The sequence below is a fragment of the Phyllostomus discolor genome, chromosome 2 (genome assembly GCF_004126475.2).
Source record: "Phyllostomus discolor isolate MPI-MPIP mPhyDis1 chromosome 2, mPhyDis1.pri.v3, whole genome shotgun sequence".
In the NCBI taxonomy this organism is placed as follows: domain Eukaryota; kingdom Metazoa; phylum Chordata; class Mammalia; order Chiroptera; family Phyllostomidae; genus Phyllostomus; species Phyllostomus discolor.
The window spans coordinates 168,220,696-168,245,314 of record NC_040904.2 but is presented as its reverse complement, the minus strand read 5'-3'; the positions used below and the strand labels follow the sequence as shown (position 1 = coordinate 168,245,314).

The window sequence follows — 24,619 nt, the reverse complement described above, 5'->3', positions numbered from 1 at the left end:
TTTTAAAAAACAGGTCCCTATATTTGTATATAAAGATTTCTAGTACCGAGAATTAACCAATCCAATACAACCTTATTATGCGACATGACCAATAAGATGCAACTCTATCATATGACCTATCTATTTATGGTTTAAGACAGGGCATTTACACTGGATAACTATTGTTATGTTGGCTGCTTTTTTTTTTTTTTTTTTTTTTTTTTACAATCTAAGGGAAAAGAGGTCAGTGTTCCTGACTAGAGTCAGGTATTGCATGTTTTAAAAATTCTTTTTGAAAATCACTGCTCTTAACTATAGTTCAAACCTGGCTCTGTGAAACAGTGTTTGGTTCCCAGCAGGGTTAAGGGAGAAATGCATAATTGAGTTTGAAATGCAGTCGCCCTGGTCTTCCCTTCTAGAGTTTATACAAATTATGGCTGCTGGTTAAGCCTTAAAATAATCGTTAGTGACACCAAGCTATAGGCTCCTTTCTTCTGATGCAAAATGATCCTATGGGAGCACTCCCACAAATTATTCAGGATCAAAATGCAGCTCCATAATTGCACTAAATGTCAACAAGCAGGAACGTTCTTGATGCAGTTAATGAGCCAGCTGTAAAACCCTTCCGGCCTGGAGAAGTCCACTTCCCCGCTCACTGTGTCAACCATTCCCCTCTCTGTCCAGTGTCTGAGTTCTCCCAGACCCTGTTCTGAGAGGATGTAGCCCTAGAAAAGACCAAATACCAATGCTTGATTTCCATGGCCTGATATCTCTGAGGCTCCAACATAGGGCTGAAATGCAGTTTGCAGGGCTGTGTACAATAACAGCCATTACAGTAATCTTGAATTTCTGTCAGTCATTCTTCCTAAGAACAATAGATAACACCTTCACAGTAATAATTCATCAGGTTCCTCTCACCAACCCCAAAAAGAGGAAAGGGGGTAAACGCTTCCCTTGACATGAAAAGGAAACATGAGGCCTGGAGGGGTCAAGGACTTGTTCACAGTTCCAGCTCCCATCGGGGCAAAGAGCTATGGAGGGCCGCATCTTCTGTGTCTGGATGCTGCTCCAACATGGTGGAGGATGAAGATTTGACCGTTTCCCTGCATTTTTCTATTTCATTTTCATTTGTGTCTTTTTTCTCTTTCCCCTTGGACATGTCTGGATTTGGGAATCCCTCCCGGTCTCCTCCATCCCCTCTCCAGCCCAAAGCAGATAGCACCTTGGTCCTGCAAGAGCTCTCACTGCCCTCAGGCCCCTTTCTGGCTCCAAGGTCTATCGGGTGGAAGACTCCACGTAGGCTGTGGCGATGTACTTCTTGCCATTTCCATAGGTGGACTTGTCCCAGGAATAGGTCTTGATGGCCAAGGGATGTCCACCCAGGCTTAACTGGCACCTGCAGAAAACATTGTCAAATCATGGGACCCCTGTTTCACTCACCTCTGTCCCATCTCATGCAGAAAGACTCCACGCTGTCTTAAAAGGCCCCTAAGGAAGCTACCGCAGCTTACTTCAGCCACTGCCTCCAGCTCCCTGCCTGCATGGAACCCTTTCAAAATCTATGCCTTATTTTCTGTCTTCTTAAAGAACATTGCTTCTCATCTTTCCCAGAGCAGTATTCTAAAACCCCAGATCCTAGAGCCAAGCCCCCAGAAATTAAACGTCTGCTTAGGGTTTAAAAGTAGCAGAACCCAGAGTCCTCAAATGTTAGCGCATATAGGCCCAGTGGTTCCAACTGAACTCTCTGGAGCTCTGAGGTTCCCCAAGCAACCTCAGGTGGGGTCGGGGGAGGGCAACTAGAGAGGCTTGGAGCATCAGGGCAACTCCATTTCTCACTTTTTTTTTTTTTTTTGAAGATTTTATTTATTTATTCATTTTAGAGAGAGTGGAAGGTAGGGAGGAAGAGAGGGAGAGAAACATCAATCAGTTGCTTCTCACATGCCCGCAAGTGGGAACCAGGTCAGCAACTCCAGCATGTGCCCTGACTGGGAATTGAACTGGGGACTGATGATGCCCAACCAACTGAGCCACGCCAGGCAGGGCCATTTCTCACAGTTTTATACGTTAAGGTCCTGCATAAGATTTCACTTGGGGGAAAGAGGGACAAGGGTTCTGCTGCTCAGATGAAGTGGGCAGCCACCAATCTAACAGCTTCATTTCCCAAGGGAGAAGGCTGAGGCCCAGAACTGTGATTTGTCCATGCCCTCTGAGCCCCTGAGTGGCAGAATCCAGGTCTCTTGACAGCCCTGGCTAAGGACATCCTCCCCCCCAACCCCCAGCCCGGGGCTGGCTGGCCCAGTACTCACGTTTTGCCTGGCCTGGCGATGAAGCACAAGGAGTAGAGTGCAAACTCAAACTCGGGGCTGCTGCCGATGAAAGCTGAGCCCACTTCCTTATAGTAGCCATCCCAGTTGAACTGCATGGCTAACACATCAGGGTAAGACTCCCACTGTGGACGGAGAGGGGGTATGGTGAATGACACCGAGCTGGAGGCTGGCAGAGGGGTGGCAAGTGGCAGCATTCAGCCAGGATTTGTTGAGGGCCCATTAGGTGCCTGTGTAAGCTTTCCAGGGTGGCTGGGTTCTTTAAATCAACTGAGCAAACAGTCTGTCCTGCTGCGAAGTGTAAGCCCCTCTCAGACCCTCTGTCTGGAGCTGCCAGCGTGTATCTCGCAGGGCAGCCGGAGTCAGCAGCCAGGTGACCGATGCTGGGGAACAGGGACATAGCTTCCCTGTGCCCTCACATACGGAAGGAAAGGACCACTTATTGCTCCCAGAGTATTTTCTGGCATCTGGCAGCAAAGGTTTCAATTTTATAAACTATGAGGAGTTTAGCTCCGACCAGCCAAACTGACATTTCCAGCAGAGACCACATACTGAGAACACCCAGGCAGGAAGTAATGGCACGTCTGGCTTTCCCCTCTGAGAACCCTCTCCTGCCCCTACCCTTCTCCAGAAGTGGTGTCCTCCACCTCCTGCCCCCGAAGTTGTGGAACCTCCACTGTTTGGAAGGGAATCCCAGTGTCCTGGCCTGTTCAACCTGCTGTTCAACAGGGGAGGAAGCCACACTCACAGTCCCCATTAGGGGGTCAGGGTGAGAGGCAAGTCTGACTGTTCGGAACACAGAATGAGGGCCGGCAGTCTGGGTATCACAAGGCTTTCCAGCCCAGGGGGGGGCGCATTCAGTACTCACAGGCCCATCATAGATGTAGCTGTAATAGTCGACCAGGCCCTCCTTCTCTTGCAAGTAGAAGCGGATCCAATTATGGAAGCCAGTGACCTTGCCCTTTTTGACTTCACCTATAATGAAGAGTTCAAGGTGGGTGATCTGGGCCTCCCTCCTAACCCCTTCCTCCCCTCCCATGCCAAGGCCATCTCCCTTTTCAAGTCTCTGACTTTTAGATTGCTCATCTGCTCAGCCCCTTGCCCAGACTTCTCAGAGTCCCTAACATCCCTAACCTTCACTTCAGGAAGGCTCAAGCCTTTGGGAGAAATCCTCCTCCTGGCTGACTCTGGTGACCAAACTTGCTGGAAGCTTTATGGGTTGGTGTAGTGGGGAGAAAGACCAAGGCCCCCTTGGGAAGCAGCTGACCAAGTCCCAGAGGCAGAGGACCGTTCAGAGATGGACAGACATAGCCCCAAAAAGGTCTCCCTACATGTGCCCCTCGGGAGCCCCAGCATCTGGTCCTCTTTCTCCCCTAGATACTCCGAGAAACTTTCCCTACACAGTGGCTCCTCAGATGCCACCCTCTTGGCCTGGGAGTAGACATGTCCCTCCCTGCTAGCTGGCGTGGCTGCTGATTCCTCAATGCCCAGTGCTGCCCTGCTCCGGAGGGAAGCTGTCTTTCCATCTCTTTCTTTCCAAGAAGAGTGACCCCACCTGAGAAGACGTGTTCAAAGCCACTTGAGTCCCCCTCTTCGTTGCCTCTAGAATAGAGGCCAAACCACATGTTCTTTAGGTCATCAACAAACTCTTGTTCTGAGCTGTAGCGGTCTGTGGGGAAGAAGAGAGAAGATTTAGGAGAACGGGAGGCAGGACCAAATCCTGGGAAGGAAGGAAGGGACACCTGCTCCATCATGTTGAGACACGTGGGTTCAACCACCAAATGTATTCAGTTGTTCGTTCAACAGCGATCTACGGGGCACCTGTGTTGTGCCAGACCCAGATCTAAAGGTGAAGGATTTAGCAGGGAATCACAAGGACTAGATCCCTGTCTTTATAGTTTACATTCCAGTAGAGGAGACAAATAATAAAAAAATAAACCATAAGTAACCAACAGTTTCAGATAAGTGCTATGAGGAAAATAAAGATTATTCCATGAAGACTGAAGATGAGGATGGGGTAGGAGCTCTTTGAGAAAGGAAGACCAGAAAGGCTACTCTAAGAAGGTAGCACTAATCAGAGACCAGACAGATAAGGAGCCAGCCTTGCAAAGGTCTGGGGCAAAGATTCTTCCATGTAAAGGGAACAGCAAGTGTGAAAGCTCCAGAACAACTTGAGCTTGATGTTCAACAAACTGAAAGAAAGTCAATGCAGCTGCAGCAGCATGAGCAGAAGGGGAAAGGTAGGCAGGGGCCAGATCAAGGAAGCCACGGTAGAAGGGTTGGATCTCAGTCAAACAGTAATAAAAAAAACAAAAAATATTTTAGATTTACTAAGAATGTTCTTTGTGCCTGGCACTATGTGAAGTGCTTTCAATCCTCACATTGAATCTTCACATCAGGTTGGTGCTAGTTATTCCCAATTTAGAGATGAGGAAACTGAGGCAAACAAAGGGTATACAACTCATACAAGATTACACAGTTATTAAGAGGTAGAGACAGCACTTGAGCCCCCACAGTCTAGCTCTGGAGACCGACAACTCTAACAACTCTATAGCTGCTGGGTGATGGGAGAGCCACTAAGAGTTTTAAGCAGGAGAATTTTGTGTTGCGGGCTTTGTTTTTAAAAAATCACTTTGGTTGTGTGTGTAAAGAGGTCAGCAGGGCCTGTGAGCAGCAGAGAGACCTATCTGAGGCTAACGCTTTGCCCGGGTACCCAGTGGCGGCAGCTTAGACTGCGCTGGCAGCCGTGTAGGAAGGGTGAGAAGTGGACAGACCAGGGATAGATTTTGAAGGTAGAGTGATGGATGTTATCACTGGTGGAAGAAATGGGGATGGGGTGCAGTGAGGTGGAGCGGAGAATCAGATACAACTCCTGGGTTTCTGGCCTGAGCAACTGGATGAGGGTGTCCGACCCGCAGCCCACAGGCTGTACGCAGCCCAGGATTGCTATGAGTGCAGCCCAACACAAAATCGTAAATTTACTTAGAAGCTTTTTTTTTGTTCATCAGTTTTCATTTGTGTTTGTGTATTTAATGTGTGGCCAGAGACGCCACAAGGTTGGACACCCCTGAGTGGTGTCATGTATGAGACGGGGAAGACTGAGGAGGGGCAGGAACCGTGAGTTCTCTCTGCACTAGGTTCCGAAGAGATGCCATAGGATAGGCAGGCAGGGCTGTTACGATGGCAGCTGGGACCCAAGGCAAAGGCCAGCACTGGGGGGTCTAAATTAAGGAGCCATCAAATACTGACTGTTCGAGGCTCAGAATTGTGTGTGGAGGATAGGAAAGTGCTGCCAGACAGATTCCTTTCTTTCAAGGAGTTAAAACACAATTGGAAAGCAAGACTAAATAGACACAAAATAGCAGAATGTTTCACAATCTAAAGGGCTACCACTTACTTGGTACCAGGCTTTTTCCACTGGGTGCTTTACAAGCTTAAATCCTCCGAGACCCCATTTCAACAGATAAGGCTCAGACAGGTAGAATAATTGGCCCAAGGACGCGTCACTAGTGAGTGGCAGAGCCAGGACTGTAATCAAGTCTCCCTGGCCCAAGGTGGTTTGGGGCCACACCCCAAACCTTTTACCTCTGAAGAGATGATGAGAGCCAGCTGTAAGCTTGGCAAGCGCAGCTTCATAAATGCAGTGGGGTGGGAGCTAGGACTTGAAGGACAAGTGGGATTTGAGCAGGGAGCCGGGTGAAGACAAGACGAGTAATGGAACAGCCTGGCCTCGGTACCAGAACCCTGAGGTTCAGCCTGCCTCTGCTTACAACTTCCTGTGTGGCCTCATGCAAGCCACCTAGCCTGTCTGGGCCTCCATTTCTCTCGTTTAAAAAGTAGAAGTGCTCAGTGTTGACCACCAAGATTCTCTCATGTGTTTACAACAAAGAGAACACCAGAGGGCAGTGCAGGATTGTGTCCTCTTCACAGGGATTATTTGTCACTGACTTTACGTAAACACGGAGCAGTCACTAACTCTGAACTGGGAGGTCCCTGGATGGAATGTGGCAGCCAGCTGTGAGCAGGAGCGAAGCCATCCCGTGGCCAGGGAGGGAAGACCTGGGCAGAGCTGCGCTGAGGCAAAGGCCGGCTGCCTGGAGCTCAGGAGAGGAATCTGGAGGACACTGACAAACACAGCCCGCGCCAAGAAGCCCTGCAGCCCTGACCTTTTTTGGTCTGATTCACATGTCTCTGTCTGGAGCCACCAGACAGAACTCTGCCCGGTAGAACGTTCCCCTCTGACGTCTTGTTGATCTTCTGTTGCTGTTTTCCCAACAAAAAAGTGGAGGGGGCCGACCTCCTTCCTGGACTTAGAGCCGGAGGAAGGAGCAGAATCAGGGAGTCTCTGAGCCTGGAAAGCAGCCGTGGTGCTGGATCAGCCGAGGTGGCTGACACGTGCCCTGCGTGGAGTGGGGGGCTCACGGCCTTGCGGAGAACCCTGAGACTGAAGCAGTGAGTGGGAGTGTAAACAAGGCAGCTGAGAGGAATTCCAAAGATGGGGTGACTTCCAGGCCAGGCAGAGGATTCTTCAGCTCCTGTTTAGGTCCATGATCTCTCTGGGCTCCTCTCTGGCCCGGTATCCCCGCCCCTCCCAAATGTACCCTGACCTCCAGGGAGTCCCCACACATGTTCTTAACCTGCCCACTGTGGAGGCCCCAGAGGTTCCTGGCTCTCCTGCAGACAGACCTGAGTCCTCAGCTCTGCTCTGCGGGGCCTGGGGAGGGCTCACTCACTCTGGTGCTGGAGGAAGCTGTAGAGTTCCTTCATGACGGCCGTCTTCAGGACCTCTCTGAGGAAGTTGTCCTGCTCGGCCAGCTGCTGGGCACTGAAGTGCTCCCCGTGGCCCGTCGCCCGATGGTAGTTGTTGAGGAGGTTGATGAAGGCCGCGTAGGTCGGCTTGGAGAACAGCTTCTCGTTGACATATGTGAAGAGCCTAGAGAGGTGGAGAGAGGCCCAGAGGCCTGAAGGTGGAGTAGAAACCCCTCCAGGAATGGCCAGGTGGGCCAGGGCAGGCCCGCGATGGTTGGGTTGAGGAGCGGAGTGGGGACTTCAGGTACTCTTGAAGCCCATGCATGAGGTCACTGTCGGCCTAGCCAATCACAGAAATCTGCCCGCCCCCCCCAACATGTCTTCATTTGCCTCAGGAGACCTATTTTTCCCCTCTCCCTTTGATCCTGCCTACCTGGAGGAGGAAAGAGCTGAGGCACCCAAAGAAGTGAACTGAGGGAGAAGCTTTGGGGTAGAAACTTTGAGGGAGAGAAGCAAAGGGAACTCACGGCTCTGGGCAGTGGTCCACTTGGTCTCTGGTTTCAGAGGGTGAGATGTACTTCTGGCTGTTGAGAATGATGTCTTCCTTCTGGGCTTTGTTGGTGTCCACCCTGTAGATGGTCTCCGAGATGGCCTGCAGCTCCTTCCCGGTTATAGCGTCGCTGCTGCGGGAGAAGCCCTCTGGGAGGGGTTGGGGAGGGCAGTCTCAGAGCCAGAGGGAGGCCATGTCTGTGTGCCTCACCTCCCGAGCACCTTCCAGAAGTTGGCGGCAAGGGAGAGGGGCTGCCATCAGGCCCCCCAGGAGCCAGAGGACAGGGGCCTTGGGCCTTAAGTATCCTCAAAATCAGCACACAGCCTTGCCCACAGAAAGTCCAGAGAATGTTCACACTGGCCCCTTCCTCTAGGACGGTTCTCAAAATCTGACATGCCTTAGAATCACCTGGACGGCTTGTTAAAACAGAGGGGTGGGTGGATGGGGGGAATGAATTGGGGGGGTGGTTAGGGTTAGGGTTAACCCACCCCCAGAGTTTCTGATTCAGTAGGTCCAGGGTAAAGCATATCTAATAAATTCCCAAAGCTGATGCCACCAGCCCAGGGACCCCACTTGGAGGACTATTGCTCTGGAGAGTCCCCGGGGCTAGGCTAAAGGGAGCAGGAGACTGACCGTGACCACATTGGCTCTCAAAATCCTTGCAGCAGTTCCCAAACTCTGGGCAGCGGGCATTGCAGTGGCATGGGCGGCGCCTGTCGAAGGGTTCCTGGCAGCGGCTGTGGCAGGAGTTGGGCGCCGAGTACCGGTCTGAGAGAACAGGGCGAGGTGTGTGCGGGCCGACCTCTAGGGGTCGCTCCGTCAGGGCTAGCTCCCCACTCTTACTTAGCTTTGCTCCCCTGACTCTTCTGTTAAAGATCTCCAGGGAAGGAAAACAAACAAGCTTCACTGGTGCACACCCTTCAGTCAGGAAGTCCTTTCTGATGCCCCGCTCGACTTTCTGGCCTGTTGTTTTTATAATCTCCCCACTCTAAAAATAAAATCTCTTCCACTTCCCTCTCCGGCCTCTGCGCCGGGCCTCAGGCTCTCTTTCCTGCTGACCGCCCCCGCCCCACCCCAGACTACTGAGGTCCTCAGGCTTCTTCCTGCCCAGGCCCCAGGAGTCCAGCGACCGACTACCTCCAGGGGCTGGGCTTGGGGTCTGTCTGACTGAGGCCTGGGCCCATCACCGTAGGTATGTGTACCCCTCCCCTGCCACCCTCTCATGTCCTTTCTCCTTTCTCCTGCAGGTCCCCTTTGGGGAGGCGGACTCACTGCTAGCCGGGGCCTCTTCCGTGTCTTCCTCCAGCTCCAGGAATGGCTCTGGCTCTTTGGGGTCCCTTTTAGCTGAAAGGCAGAGAAATAGAGTCACCAGCCATCTCCGAGGGATCCCTCCCCTTTATCTCTGGTTCTCAGTTTCTCTGGCCTCAGGGACAAATATATGCAGTGGAAGAAAATACAAATCAGGAGCTAGGGTCCAATGAGCAAACACCAAGTGAAGGAGGAGAAAAACTGAAAACGGAAGACAGAGGAGGGCTGATTGTTGAAAACTGTTATAAAAAGTGAAAAGCACCTCCCCAGGTGACATCCCTCCTTACCACTTTCCCCTCCTGGACCTCGGTGTGTTCATTCATAAAAAGGGGAGGGGAGCCCTGGCTGGCGTAGCTCAGTGGATTGAGCACGGGCTGGGAACCAAAGTGTCCCAGGTTCGATTCCCAGCCAGGGTACATTCCTGGGTTGCAGGCCAGAACCCCCAGCAACCGCACATTGATGTCTCTCTCTCTCTCTCTCTCTCTCTCTCTCTGTCTCTCTCTCTCTCCCTCTCTCCCTCCCTTCCCTCTCTAAAAATAAATAAATAAAATCTAAAAAAAAAAAAGGTGTTCAGTCTTTAAAAAAAAAGGTGGGGGGGGAGACCGAAGGTGGTCTCTTCTGGACTGAAAACTCAGGTTTGGCTACAGCTTTTCTCTAACGGAAGTTGATAGATGGATAGGGTTGACATTCTCCAGGTGAAAAGGCCCTTATGTAGGAACATGCCACACCTGTACTGACATCCCATCAGAGTCAAGGGTGGGCTCCTCCCAGGACCTCCCAGAACAAAAATTGTTTCCTGAGATACCAGCTTCCGTTCTTTCTTTGCAACGCACTGGACAGTGGCCACAGAGGCTGTGTTTGAGGGGAGGGCATGTTCAGAACAGCGGGTTCCTATTGCTCTCCATTCCCTCAGCCTGGAGGCTGAGTGACTGCAGCCTCTGCCCTGGCCTCAGACCTCAGACTGGTGAGGCCAGATGGGGTGGGGTGGGGATGGAGAAGAGAAATCTTCCTGGGGACTCTGAGCTCTTCTGTCATCACACAGTGGAACAATTTCCCCCAAAGAAGCAACACTATTACCAAGTGACTCAGAATCTATTAGTGAGTTCACTGGGTAATGTTGTGTCATTACCATTAGAGCCACGGGTCAGGTCACCATTCAGCCACCAAAAGTCTTCCAATCACTTATTCTGTGCCAGGCTGTGTTCTGCGTGCCGACAGTTCACAGGGTTCTCAACTCAGTCACACTGTGTGCTGACAGACTTTCGTGAGCTGATCTAGAGCCTCAGACATCATTTATAATATTACGAGTTGCAAATCAGAGAGTTGGAGATTAAATGGCTCCTAAACTGAATATAATCTCTAACTAGAAAGGCCATCCTGGTGGTCTACAGTGAACAGGCCTTCCTGTGTCTCTGCTCAGCGGGGGGAGAGAGGCAGCAGAAACGGGCAGGCTCCGATTCTGACAGTGAGCTCTGGGCCTGTTCCTCCTTACCTGAGCCTGCTCAACAGATGTACTTCTGCTAGTGCATATGGTGTTCTTTGTGTTGTTGAATAAAGTTCCTTTCTGGGTGAGAGCAGCTCTGTGGGCACGTGGCTGGTCAGCAGACACCACCTTTGAGCAAATTAGGAAGAGGCACTCCTTCCTTTCCAGGGGCACAAGTTCGGCCCTTGGCGCACGGCTTAGCAAGAATAGAGATTCAGCTTCGGTCCGCTTTGCCTGCTCACCAGGTGCCCCTGCACAGTGCACCGTCTGCACGAGCGCGCAGCAGTCTTGCTGGCCAGGACCTACCATGGCTTCAGTGAGCATGCTTTCCAAATTGGGAGTCAGGACACATAGCCTGACAGTGAACTTAGCATGGCTTTTTGCCATAAAGCAGAAGATCACTTGTCTGGGAGTCTGAAACACTGGCAGCATACAGACAAAGTGATTATTCAAAGTGATTTTTTTAAGTGACTCATTTAAAACTGTGCGACTGAAGTAGCAGAAGGACTGACTTTTGAGGGCAACACATGTCCCATTTAATCGCTGGACTAGGGCTGACGGGTTGGAGATGTCCGGCCACTCGGTCTCCTCACCGTAGGAAGTCGTGTGAGTGGGGACAGTCATTATGATGCCGTGAAGCCTTCCTGGTGGCATGCAAGTTGGAAAGGTTTGCTGCCACTTTTTATACTTTTGTGATTTAAAGTGTTGAGTAACAATTGGTATGGAATACATAATAAAATAACATTTTTTATCATTTTGCTTTTTTGGGGGGGGATTACTTAAACTTTCAAGATATTATTAACCCTGATAATTCAGACAGATATTTCAGGCCTCAATTTAGTTTTAAGTTGGGGTTTTACACTGGGGTTATCTTACAATACCTGGGACAAGTGGTAGCCAAATCCCTGAACCTTGCCGTGTCCCTAAGCATCCTCCTCCCAGGCCCTCTGAGCCTCATCATCGGCCCTGCCCTAGACTGCTGGCCATCCAAGCCAGCAGCCATCAGGAGGAGTTGGCCCAGACATGGCTCAGCCTGCTGTGTGTTCCAGGCCCTTCTTCCCACAAGGCGCCTCCCCAATACCCAGGTACTCATAGTCTTCACAGCAGTCCCAGTGCCGGCAACCCTAGAGGTCATCCTGGCAGGCAGCGTCACAATTAAATTTCTCATCACGGTGAGATGCGCATGAGTCCATTTTTCCTATAGGCAGTTTAAAGGTCACAAACTCAGCTCAGAGAAGATCCTGTTCTCCTAATCAAGGCACCCATGCTGGAGGGCTCAAGTCAAGGGCAGGGGCCCCACCGGGCAGGAAAGGCCATTGCTGTCCTCAAGGGGGAAGCCCACCCACAGCCTCCCATGCACAACACAAACCTCCTCCCACTGCCCGCCGCCCAGCACCACATGCTGCAGGGTCCACCATGCAGACCAGGTTCACCGACGCAGACACCCACTGGGGCTGCACCTGCACCGTCACTGAGCGAAGGAGCAGGGGGGTTGTAGGAAGAGGTGGGGTCCGTGACGAACTGGAGCAAGGCCCTGCCTGAAGCTGACAGCCCCCCTTGGCTCTAGCCCTGTGCCACCATGTTGGCACGTGGGCTCCGTGTTGCCACACCTCTAGGTCTTCCAAGAGAAGACTTCATTTTTTTCTGTGAAATTTCCCAATTTCTAAAAAATTCAGGCAGACCAAAGAAAAAGTCTGTGGGCTGAGTGTGGCCCAGAGGCTGCCATTCACCTGTGCTGTGGGCAGAGGTGGGTCGCTGCCACTTCAGTGGTCCCGCCCGCCCTCTCCCCCTCCCCTCCTGCCCGTCCCCTCCAGCTCTTCCTCTCACCCTGTGCCTTTTATGTTTCCTGCTTCTTTGTTCTGTCCTCTCCTTCATCTGGTCTTCTCTGCATCCTACACTGGCCCCTCTGCCCACCCCCCCCATATCTTTCTATTTCTTGAATCTTTGGAATGCATTCACATGAGTTTATCTCAGGGTGGGGAATGAGGTGGGTGTGGGTGAAAATTGGCCTCTGGACTAAGATCTGTTATGTAACCACAGACCACATCCCTGACTCCAGCCAAATGGCTTACAGAAACAAGCTTTTGGTCACAGGGGCATAAAACAAGAAATTTTAAAAGAAATGGTATGAACCCACTACCACCCCTAAAAAAACAAGCCCCACCACGCCCACCACAGCAGAGACAGTGGAGGATTCAAGCCAAGGCGACAGCTGGCTGTGGGGGCCCTTCCTTCCACTCTGGGTTTCTAAGGGCGATAACGGAGCCTTTCTTTCCATTTGAGGTTCCTGAGGTTTGGATGTAGTGAGTGCTGGGGTTAGTTAGGGTCAGGCTGTGGGTTCCTAAGAACGTCAAGATCAGAGTCGGAATTACTGTCAGCATCGGAATTTGTGTGAATGAGGAAACTGAAACCTAATTTAGGCCACAGTTGGGGTTAGTTAGGTTTAGATTAAGAGCTACAGTTCAAATTTGGGCTTCAGTTAAATTTATTGATGAAGTAACAATTTTGTATTCATGTTTGAGTGAAGATTGGGGGTAGGTTTCAGATCACATTCAGGGTTGCAGAATGGGTCAGGATTGGGAGAGAAGGAATTAGCCCAGTTTTGCCTTAGACTGGATTTGGGATTTGGCACTAACTGTGATTCCATGCAGGTATAGTATCTCAATTTAGCCTGGGCTTGGGGCAGAGGCGAGTGTCAGGAATATGGGTTTAGTTACTGCTTTGGATTCTGGGATCAGAGCTTGTACTGTGCTAATGAGGGTGAGAGCAGAGACGTCAAAAACCTGGACTCTGGCACTGAAATGCTTGGGGCTGGAATTCTAGTTCTGCTGCTTTCTAGCTGCATGACCTTGGGCAGGTTATTTGACTTTCTGTGCCTCAGTTTCCTTATCTGTAAAAGTGAGTAATAATGGAGGCCATCTCGTAGAATATTTATAAGACTTGAATGAGTTAATATTTGTAAAGCACTTAGTACAGTGCGTGACACAGAGTAGCACCATATTAGTGTTTGTTAGACAAACAAACAGTGGCAATATTGTATGCCCGTCTTCGACGTGACCAGAATTCAGACTGGCTGGAACAGTCTTCCCTCCCTGCCAACACGCTTGTCTAGCTGACTCCCTCCCTCGGTTGCAGGTAGGCTTGGGTGCCAGCGCATTTATGTTGCTGACAGTTTCCTAGCTGACATCATTGTTACAGGTCTGTTTTCTTTACATCAAAGAGGTGTCAGACCAAGTTTAACCCAGGTCCTGAGGCAACTTCGCGTTGTGTGCAGGGCCTCCAGTGTGCAGGCCTCAGGTCTAGTGAATTGTCCCTAAGAAAGACCAGGCCCAAGGCTCCTCTTCCCCTCAGGCCCAGGGGAACTCCTCTGAATCTTAAATGATTCTCCCTGAGAACCTGAATGCAAAGACCTTAAAGAGAAATTTTCAGCCAGGCAGAAAGGCTCTGTCAGCTGCCTGCCCAGCCAGCCTGGCAGTACACCCAGAATCCAAAGGGAGAGAATTCAGACAAAAAGGGCAACGTTTTTAATGGGCCAGATCAGCAGAGTCCAAGGAAAGAATTCACTTCATTCCAGCAGCTGGCACCGGTTGAGACGGGCTGCAAGTGAATAGTCAGCTCTGTAGTGCTCAGGAGCACACCCCCACTGGCCCGGTGGGAGTGGGCTGTCTCATGTCTGTTCAAGAACTTTGTCCCCAGTAGGAAGCCTGGGCCAGGGATCCTTCACACTTCCCTGTAAACTTGGTGGGCTTCAAACGACCTTGGGATTTGAGGGTGGAGCGGCCCCTCCATGTGCTGCTGTGCTGGGGAACACTCAGATGACTAGTCACCCTGAGTACTCACACCAGTGCACCACCTGATGCCAGGCACCTGAATCACTGCTCCGCCCCCCATCTGCCTCCCCCCCCATACCCCATCCCGCTGCCCCATCTCTGCCCCTGTCTCTCTTCTGTTAGGCTCAGATTGTCTTTCCATTTCCCATGAAGACCTTAGCCATGAACTGTAACCCCCGCACAATGAAACACTAAATTCCTCTGCACCTTCCAAGATGTCAGTATACTAGAATGCTCACTCCCTACCCAGACTGCCCACCAAAAGAGCCCAGGTGTTTCTATGTACCAGTGCTGAGCCCCTCTGATGGCTGGAGCAACTATATCTGTGCCTCTCCAGGGGCCCGGATGCTATTTCCATGGAGACCTAGTCAACCGGAAAATTCATTTTCAGGACCAGCTTTTTGCCTCAGCCAATGACTCCCCATGTGACTCATATTCTTGCATCAAAATTCTGATATGTTGAAATAGGATAGACAAGAGCACAGCCTCTCCCCTCCCACCTTAGGAAAGAAAGAAGCGTTAGCCACTGAACCTCGCTCTCCCATCAATCCCACAGCCAGATCAGGTCACCACCCCCAAGGGTCAGAGCTCCACTGGCACATGTGAAACCGCTGTTGCCTCTGCCCTCAGGGATGCCTGCCTTCCCCACCCCCACCCAGGGACCCAAAGTCTTCAGTTGCTATCCTCTCCTGAGACTGGGATGTACCAAGCCAGTGGCCACTCTTCCCCACTAAGCTAGGCTAGGCGTTGTCATGTCCTCCCTCACTCTCTACCATTGGCCCTGGGCCACCCGGGGCCCAGTCAGAGCTGATTTCCAACTGCTCTGCCATAATCGCAAAGTGTGGGTACACGATCCTGTCCAGGGTTGGGAGGCCTGGGAATAGTTTCCTCTCCAAATGCTTTCCACCTGGAAATGCCATTAGGGGTCTCCTTATCCACAGCCTACTTGGAAATGACTCCGAGAGTAAGTTCCTCCTGGAATATTTATAATCATAAAGCCCCAATTCATTGAGATCTCACCCCATGTAGAGTGCTTTTTATACATTATCTTATTTAGCCCTTACAAAAGTCCTTCCCATACAAGAACCACCGAGTCTAGGTGGGTATCAAGCTCTGACTCTCTCCTCCAGGCAGCCAAGCACTCTCCCCACATCTCAGCTCAGCTCCCTCCCTTGGCATTCATTATTACTCACTCACTAACCACAGCTAACACACTGGCATCAGCGTTTTGCACAGCTACCAAACAGGACAGTGATCCCATCCCATCCCATCCCCTGCACCGCTAGTAGCTGTGGGCTGGGACCCTTCTCTTTGTGTTCGTTCCTCTAACACTGGGACAAGACCAATTCCTCGGACCACGTGTCTAGCCCCAGATAGCACACAGCCTGCTTCCTGGTCTGGGGCGCTTCCTTCCAGTTTTCCCCCTGAGCATGCCCTTCTCCTAAGGCTCTACCCAGAGAAAGGTCCCACCCCAGACAACGTCACCCATCCCCAGGCAGTGGAGGGAGTCACCAAGGACAGGCAGGCCACTCAAACCCAGCAGGCCACCACCCCAGCTTTATATCATACAATGACTCCAAAAACCCAAACACTGGAGAGATTGAAAGTCAGGTTGGACTAAAGGATGTTTGGGGCTGGCCTCCCAAGCCGTCAGGAAGTGGCTTCCGTGTTGTAAGTGCATCAGCCCCCACACAGCCCAGTCTGCCCCAGAGGCAACTCCTGCACCTCAGACAAGGACCCGTCTAAGGTGCTCTATGAATGTGGGACAGAGTTGATCCTTCCTCGTCCCACTGCTCTCACCCCCTACCACGGAGATTCCCCAAATCTCCGCTTCTTTCCCCAGGACCACTTTTACCACCACCAGATAGAGACTTACCGGTCCAGGCCAGGCCGCAGAGCACGGCCAGTAGCAGGGGGACACAGGCCTTCATGGTGCCCAGCTGGAGGCCAAAATGAGACTGGCTGTTGGACTTCCACTGGAGTCAAGATGAATATCACAGCTCTCAAATGAGCCTTATTTCTCAGGCTGGCCCTTTTAAAGACATCAGAACTTGTGGATCTGGTACCTCCAGATCTTTCCAAAAAGAAAAAAAAGGAGGGAGGGATCCCAGATGGATTGGAGGTGGAGAGGGGGTGGGGCCCTCCAGCTGTTTGAAGCCAGAGGGAAGGTGACTTAGCAGCAGGTAATGCCAGATGTTTAGAACAGGTAATGCTAGCTAGCCACCTGTAGCTAGAAAATAGGTCATATGAGCAGGCATATCAAGATGGGCCTAAGTTAGGGGGTTCTCTGTCCACATTAGGGGCACCCGTGGGCTTATCTTTGGCTGATGTCTCCCAAACATCCCTCACCTGCAAGCCTCAAGCCCAGCTTTTCCACAGGGAAGGGGCTGCAGGCTGGCTTCCTCTCTGAGTTGCTGGGCCTCAGTGGGAGAAACATAGTAAGATGATCATCACCAGTTTGATTAACAGTAAGTGCTCCAGCAAGCATCGGGGTTAGTGGGTTGAAAACAAAGGCTGTTCTTGTTACCATCAAGCCACATATAAATCAGTCACCTTAGAAATATTATGCAAATGGGCCTCTAACTCTTACTGAGTCAGCATCTCAGCTCTTACATGTTTCAGGTTCTCATGGGTTCCAGGTTTATGAGGCCCGAGAAGGGCCGGAGGCCTCTTCAAGGCAGCCAAAGGAGCCACCCTTCCTCTGCTGGGAGCCCAGGGCCTCACTCCCTTTTCCCCCTGCTCACACTCCTCTCCCCAAAGACCGTCCCTGGAGAGAGACGAGGCCTCTCAGGGGTCCTTTCTTCCCAAGTCTCAGAACAGAGGTGTAGCAACTCAGGGCTGCCAAGTTCCCCCCCCCTACTAAAGAGTCAATCTGCTAAGTGCAGCGCCCTTCCCAGAAAGAGTGCTGCACGGGGATTCCCAGCCCTCTCGGAAAACTCGCATATAAAAAGACAAAACTCTAAGGCAGCAACTAAGAATCTTCTCCAGTGACTTTTTTTTTTTTTTTGCTGTGGGGGTTGCATGCCCTCCTCAGCCAGTGTAGTTTAACAGTGGAACTTTTTTCCTCTCAATTTCTATTTTCTCACCTTTGAATAGATGGGGTTGGATCTGACAATCCCTTCCAAGTTCTCAGACTTTATTTTGAGGCTTCCTGCCCTTGTCCCAGGTCGAGCAGCTGTCAACGGGTTAAGGAGAACCTCCCAACCCCTTGCTGTGTGGAGATGAGGTCACATATGCCGTGGTCTCAGGAGCAGAGAGGACAGTCTGGGCGAGCCACCTGGGAAGGGACACACCCCGGAAACACAACCGAAGAGGAAGTCCGGCCCAGTTCTTCGGAAGGAATTCCAGGTAAAGGGAGTAGGAGCAGAAATGGCTGTTTTGTTTGCATGAGTTTCATTTGCACAACACGAAAGCAGGCTGTTGGGCCACTGCCAGCCCGAGTTCTCATTCTTCCTAGATTACAGCACATGAGCATAGCTCAGATGCCGGTTAGCTTAGGAAATAAAGCAGAGTGTCACTGGTTGAGCCAGGAAGCAACGACACCTCAGAGTCTGGGATTGGATGATCTGTCCCTTCCAAGCGTCCACAGCAGGGACACTGGCTGAGGCCAAAGCTATCAGAGTGGAAGTGGTTCTGGCCAGTGGACGAGATGTCCACTGTCCTGATGTCCAATTGAACTGACTGTGGGATGGAGCTTCGAGGGTGTGTGCACGCCCCCCATCAGGGGAATTCTAGGTCAGGGGCAGGCTGGGAGCTGGGCAGACAGTTAGACTGACCCCATAGAGCCAGGTGGGTCATCTGAGGACCCAGGTGCTTCAGACCAGGTCCTCCGACAAGACCACAACGTCCACTGAACAACCACCACCAGTGCTGATGGTTGTTCTCACCCTGTGTCACACGTGAAGCACTTCCTGCGTGCTCTTTCATTCTCACTACAACTCTTAACTGACACTCTTGTCATCCTCATGTTACAGGTGAGGAAACTGAGGCACAGAAAGGTTGGAAGATGTGCCCAGGAACACACAATTATGAAGCTACGCAGCCAAGTCTCTGGCCAGAGTCCTCCCCACTGAGCACCAATGCCACGTCACCGGAAGCATCGCACCTTCACGGCGCCGCAGCAACCATGCCATTATGTCTGCATGACCGTGCAATGAGCTCTGGAATCAGATTCACTGGAATTACAGGGACCTCGGAGGCCACCTAGTTTCACTTCTTACATGATGGTGCAATGCCCTAAACAATCCTACGCGGTTGTCCTGCCTCTACTTGAATACTTGTGGTGCTAAGGCACCCTGCCTCCTCAGGGCTACTGGCTGCTCACCCCCCTCCCACTCCCCTGCCCAGGTCTTGTTCCCAAACCCCAGGACTTTGCAGCCCAAGGCAAGCTGATGTGGATGAAAGTAGATAGAAAAGTAGAAAAACATCCATTCGGTCAACACATGAGTATATATCCATACATTCATGCAAAGGTGCCTCATAGATAAACTTAGGTGCACACATATATGTACACACAGGGGTGGGCAAGACTAGGCTTACAGTTGTGAGTACACAAAACAGAGTTTATTCTTGTGTTATTATTACACTGTGGACAGTTTCTCTTCTTGGCTGACCCGGTCTGGACAGAAAACTCTGCTGCCTTCTAAGTTCTTCTAAGCCTTCTAAGTTCTCCTCCCAGTTAGCTCCTCACAACTGCTTTCCCTCTGACTGAAAACACTTCCCAAGGAGCCGCCATGGGAGGCAGCTGGCAAGGGGAGAGTCCCAGGAGGCTGGGGCCCGGATACCTGGGGTGGGGGGACAGTGGTGAGGAGTGCATGGTGGTGGCATGCCCACTGATGTGAACACCAACAGAGACGTCAGAAAGTGAGGAGAGGGTGCAGCTGTGGCCTCTGAGGAGGCTGGGAGTGTGAGGAAGAGGGTGACACCTCCTGGGCAAGGCTCTGGGAGGCAGTTGGTGGTCAGCAATCTGGGGCCGGGGGATTCCACCTGTACATATTGACTGGTGCCCGCTGTGGGCCTGGTCTGTGCAGGCCCTGGATGGGCAGGGTTCAGGCTGGGCTGGAAAACTATTCTTGGAATTGATTGGTTTCTAGTGGGATAGAGAACAGTCCCAGCATTTGGCTACTGTGAAGTAGACCCCACTCATGTCTGGGGTACCAAAGTGGTCAGGGGTCTCTCAGGACCAAAAGGCTATGGGAGAGGCTGACACAGGGGACATACACCTAGCTCAGCCTATTTCACCACCCTTGTCCTCTGTCAAACCAAGACGGAGTCTCTCCAGCACAGGACCAGAGCTGGGAGGGGTCCTGCAGCTGTATAGCTCAGCTGCAGCCTGGAGTCGGCCCCCCAAGGGGACCCTAGCACTTGAAGACACTGGGTCTACAGCCTCCATCCCACTGTGGCAGGTGGGTGCACCAAGATAGAGGCCCAGGACGGTCACCCGCACCTGATCACCTGTGAACCACATCAGTCTGTCACATCTTCTCACTGAAGGAGTCATAGAGAGGTTCCATGAGCGATTTTCTCCCAGACTGGTTGGCACACTGCGTGCCACACGTGGGTTTCCAGGCACTTTTTAAGTTTGTGCGCAGCCCTGACATTCAGCGTCACGCTCATGGCCTGACCTGGGCACGTCAGCCAGCCACGCCACCTGAGCCGTTCATCACAGAGTCCCAGGTTGTGCTTCTGCTCCTCCTGGCCAGGCCCCATGCCAATCCTCCGCCTGGAACGCCTGCTCCCCCACCCCCAGCCAGCTGTCCATCTGCTGCTCACCCCCCAGCCTCCGTGCAAATCCCCCCTTCCACAAAGCCGGGCTTCCTCCCTCTAGCCCGCAGGACCCCTCCTGCCCATGGACGCAGTTCTTGGTATTTGTCCTGTGACACATCAGAGCCACCTCTGAGAGGTGTTGCTGCCAACGTGCTGTTAACCATGCACTGTCACGCACTGTCGTCTAACTTTTCACCCGTACAGGTGTGTCTTCAGCTTGCCTCTGGAATTCCTTGACACTGATACCCTGTCTCATGGGTCCCCTCTACTGCTTTGTATTGTCATCCAACCTGTGATAGGTAACTGTCCACATGTGCGTGGGACCAGGAAGGAAGGAACAAACGAATGAACTGAGCCTTCCAGCCCCACTTGTTATAAAGGGAAGATGGTGAGCGGAACAGAGAGAGCCGGTGGACCCCTCTAGGAGATCTGGAGGCTCCAGAGTTTGTTCATGGGGGGAGGGGAGGCTCAAGGGCAGTGGGTATAATGGGGTCTAGAGACTTATGTGTTGTTGTGTTTTCATAGCAAACACATCATTTTAGCTGTATTATATGTTCATTTGGAACTAATGGGAATTTGGGGGACCTAAGCCCCTTGGTACCACCACTGCAAAGGGTGGCCACTACAGGGATCAGGCAGAACGTGGGACTCCAGGTTGGGGAATCCCAAGGCCACCACCTGCCTCCGTGTTTGCCGGCTATGCTGATGTTTGTCTCACATGCCCAACAGTGATCAGAAAATAAATTTCTGTTTCACTTCTCCAATGCCAGTGGTTTTGGAGAGGCTGGAGGCACAGGTGAGAATGAAGAAGAGGAAGAGGCAGGCAGACAGTGACAGGGAGGCTCAGAGAGACAGGAAGGGTGTGAGCAAGGGCAAGACCCAGACAGAGCCTGGCGGAGGCCAGACTGAAGCCGGGCACTGGGGCAAGGCACCTCCCTGGTCTCTCGCCCCAGGTGTGTTGGCACAGCCAGCTGCTCTCTCCTCACAAAGATGATGATGGGATGCCCTGGCAGGAGCCATTCCTGACCCATGAGCTGAATCAGCTCTACAATCTGTCAAAATTATTGTAATTAGTGTGCTAAGGTAGTTGGATTGTGGGCAATTAATTTCCCCCTTTCTCGTTCACTCGTTCATTCACTGGACTGTGCTACGCCAAGTAGATGCAAAAGCGAGGACCTCGGGGTCTGAAGGGGGACAGAGAGGATGGACCAAGTACACTGAAATCTATGACTGGGGCAGTAGGACACAGTGCTGAGACCACCGGTTCTAAAGCCAGACTGCCTGGGTTCAAATCCTAGCTCTTCCACTCACCAGCTGTTCATCTCAACCCTAGGCAATATTCCTGACCTCTATGCCTCAGTTTCCCCTGTAACTTAAAATAGAGCTAGTAAGACTATTTTACAAGACTTTTGTGACTATTGAATGAATTCATACTTGCAAAGCTCTTTAAAAAATGCACAGCACATAAAATGACCAGACAAATGTATATTAAACAACAAAATAGGGCCACGGAAAATCTTATTTACATGTGATGATTAGGAAAGTACTCCCTGGAAAAATGACATTTAAAACAGAGACACAAAGTGGCAGCTTCTTGTACCTCTCCATAATTTGATTTTTTTTTTAATTCCAAAAACAAATGTGCATTAAAAATAATTTTGAGTCCTAGGGATGAGTCATTAATGACCTACACTGTCTAGCTTTCCCGGTTTGGTCGCTAAAGGTAACCACCTATTTTCCGGGGAACTGAGCCTTGCTTTGCAGGAAGCCAAGAGCCTCAATGGGGAATAAACCCACAGCTCCAGCCTCCTTCACCTTTTGCTTTATATGATGAGATTAGCAACAGCCAAGGACCAAGAGGGAGGAGAAACGGAGAAGGCTGACCTCCTCTGTGGGCCACCAGGGTACAGCCTCCCTCCAGCACACAGGTTTTGCCCCTGCAGGGCCCAGCCCCAGCAAAGTCGACAAGATGGAGCTGGCCACCTACCTCTCTCCCTTAGGGGTAGGGGGGTTGCTCTGTGTTCCCAGGGCCACTGCAATATGTGCTGGGGAAAACTCTGGACCTTGCCCCTTGCCCCATGTCATGTCAACTCCCCTAATGCCATTGTCTCAAGGCTCTTTCCTTCCTCTTCTTCCCCTTAGAATCCTCCCAAGTCATATCAGGGAGGATATGACCAAGTCAAATCCACACAACAGGGACCTTCCACAGACCAGCAGGACTCGGGCGAGCTACAGGAGGCAATGTGGAAGGACAGCAACCTCTCTGAGGACCCTTCTAATAAAATGGTGTTTGCTGCAGGCTCTCCATCCTGATGACAGTCTGGCTGGAGGCCACTGCTGGGAAGATGCTTGGAGGGGTCGCCGGCCTCATGACCAAGGGCAGTCTGTGCCCTCTCACTCGTTCTGATTCCTTGAGCTGCCTAAGCCATTGACACTAATGGCAGGAGCACATCCCCAAACGCTCCGAGTCCAAATCTCTGTTTATAAGTAAGAAAACTGAGGCCTGAGGAGGGAGAGGGACCCACCCAGGGCCATGTGACTGCTGAGTCCCAACTCCTCCACCCCACACACGGCTCACTGTGGGAGGACCACCCTGACTCACGCCGGCGCCGCCTAACTCTGGTTTGCACAGCACTTTTCTGGAAAGCAAAATAAGCTTAAAATGCCCTGCTGTCATGGCCCTAGCAACACGTCACCTTGCCTCCACCCCTCTGCTGGCTGAGTCCTCTGAGTGCCAGGAAAGCCTGCACTTTCCTCCACCCGGCACCCTGGAAACAGCTCTGGCTGCCCAAGGCTCACACCCCAGCCTGAAAACAGGCCGGGGGCACTTCCCAAGGGTGAAGAGCATGACAGACGGAGTCAGGCAGGGTCCTAAGTGTCCAGGTCCCTGGCCTGGGGTCCATGCTCATCAGTCTAAACGCACATGAGCCACCAGAATCTCACACTTTCTCAAAAAAAAAAAAAAAGATGGGCCGGGGCTCTGAGCCCAGCCTTCTTCCTTCTCCGGGGAGTCACAGGATGCAGGCTCCTGCCTCAGCGTTCCATCCCCTACCACCACCAGCAGCTGCCTGTGGCCTCATTAAGGCCGCGTGCCCCGGGAAGGCCCCAGGCATGGGAGAGAAGACGCTCTCTGAGTGTAGCTGAGTCAGGCTCGGAGCTCTCAAAGCACAGCTTCTCAGAGTGGCCTGTCATCATCTTCACTGGGAGGGATGGCAGCCACCTGTGCCCTGCGAAGAGAGTGCCCTCAGGTTCCCTGTCAGGTGCCCCGTCAGGCTGGGCAGCAGGAGGGTGAGGCGCAGGCCTTGAAGAGTCCAGAACCTCGGGGAGGGGTGCCCAGAGTAACTGGACAGGACTGAGTGCACATGGACTAGTTCAAGCCCATGGCCCTGGCAGACGAGTGAGAAGCCCAGAACTCTGTGCAGGGGCCGGGTATCAGGACACACTTTGGAAGTGTATTCACATTCTGGCCTGCATGTCCATGGAGGTGAGGGAGGGAACAGCAACCACTAGGTCAAAGATTTCGCCCCAGCCACTGTATCTGACACTCAGGACACAGGTTATACCAGTGGGGAGCACCTTGTACTGGGGGTACAGTGAGAGCACCCCTAACTCTGGGAGGCAGAGCACCCCCAACTCTGGGAGGCAGAGCTTTGCAGTCTGGTGCGCATGGCTCTGGGCGGGTGGGAGGGGCGGAAGTTGCCACGACTAGGGCTGCGTGCCTGCGTCTCAACATGGGAGCAGCCGTGGGCCTCAATGCTTGGGGGTGAGCAGTGAGACCCTGCCACCCGAGGCACCCACCACTCTCTGGACTGGTCCTCTGAGGCATCTTGTCCCTCTGATGGCCGTGTTCTGCACTCATCCACACGGCTAGGTGCTCTGCCCCCTGAGGGGCCAGGACTGCCTGTCTCACTCAGGGCCTCTACCAGACCCCTAGTAAGTTTTCCAAACTGGAGGGAGGGCGGGTGGAAGGAGAAGAGGACTTACATGCCCAGGGCTCTGAAATGTTGGGGTTTGGGGAGACTGCAGCTGGGGGCCCCGGGGCATGAGGAGAGGTTACGGACGAGCAGGCCCATGGCGTGGGCATGGCTGAAACTCATGCAGCTCTTTCACCAGTCCACCCCGTCATTGACCAGTAATGTAACCTCAGGCAAATCTTTCTGTGCCTCCATTTCCTCGACTGTAAACAGGGGTAAAAATACCTACCCTATCATCAGGGTCCAAATAAGATAATAGAAAGTGTGTTAGAAAGAATGAAAACGATTCAAACCAATTAACATGGTAAGTACAGTGGTACCTCGGTTCTAGTCGTTAATTCATTCTGGAATTCATGGTGAATCCAAAACCCATGAGTAAACAAGTGACGAAGCATTTTCTTTTGTGGGGCGGCATCGTGACTCACAAGTTCTAGCGAGTACGAGTCCCAAGCAAGCACCGAGTGCTGAAACGTCTTTTCTTAGCAAAATGCAAGTTTGACGAGTTCTGAAGCCAACAGGTACTGAGGTATGACTGCACTGGGAATGACAGCTGCAAGTATACTAAGAAGCTTAATCTTTGCAACTTGGGAAGCAGAGCAGCCAGAGACCCAAGGTCACTGAGAAAACAAAAGCCGAGCGTGAAAGCAAATCAAGAC

The 24,619-nt window shown here is 52.0% G+C and overlaps 1 protein-coding gene across 1 annotated transcript; it reads right to left on the bottom strand.

Moving 5' to 3' along the window:
- Nucleotides 1–1,130: 1,130 nt before the first annotated feature.
- Nucleotides 1,131–17,842, bottom strand: ENDOU (endonuclease, poly(U) specific). Its single transcript, XM_036019128.1, has 9 exons — nucleotides 16,100–17,842; nucleotides 8,875–8,946; nucleotides 8,236–8,370; nucleotides 7,580–7,751; nucleotides 7,037–7,236; nucleotides 3,859–3,972; nucleotides 3,172–3,278; nucleotides 2,286–2,428; nucleotides 1,131–1,375 (listed from the first exon to the last, which is right to left on the bottom strand). Exons 1-9 carry the CDS (start codon nucleotides 16,152–16,154, stop codon nucleotides 1,255–1,257), a joined length of 1,119 nt encoding a protein of 372 aa, XP_035875021.1. The 5' UTR covers nucleotides 16,155–17,842; the 3' UTR covers nucleotides 1,131–1,254.
- Between the last annotated feature and the right edge of the window lie 6,777 nt (nucleotides 17,843–24,619).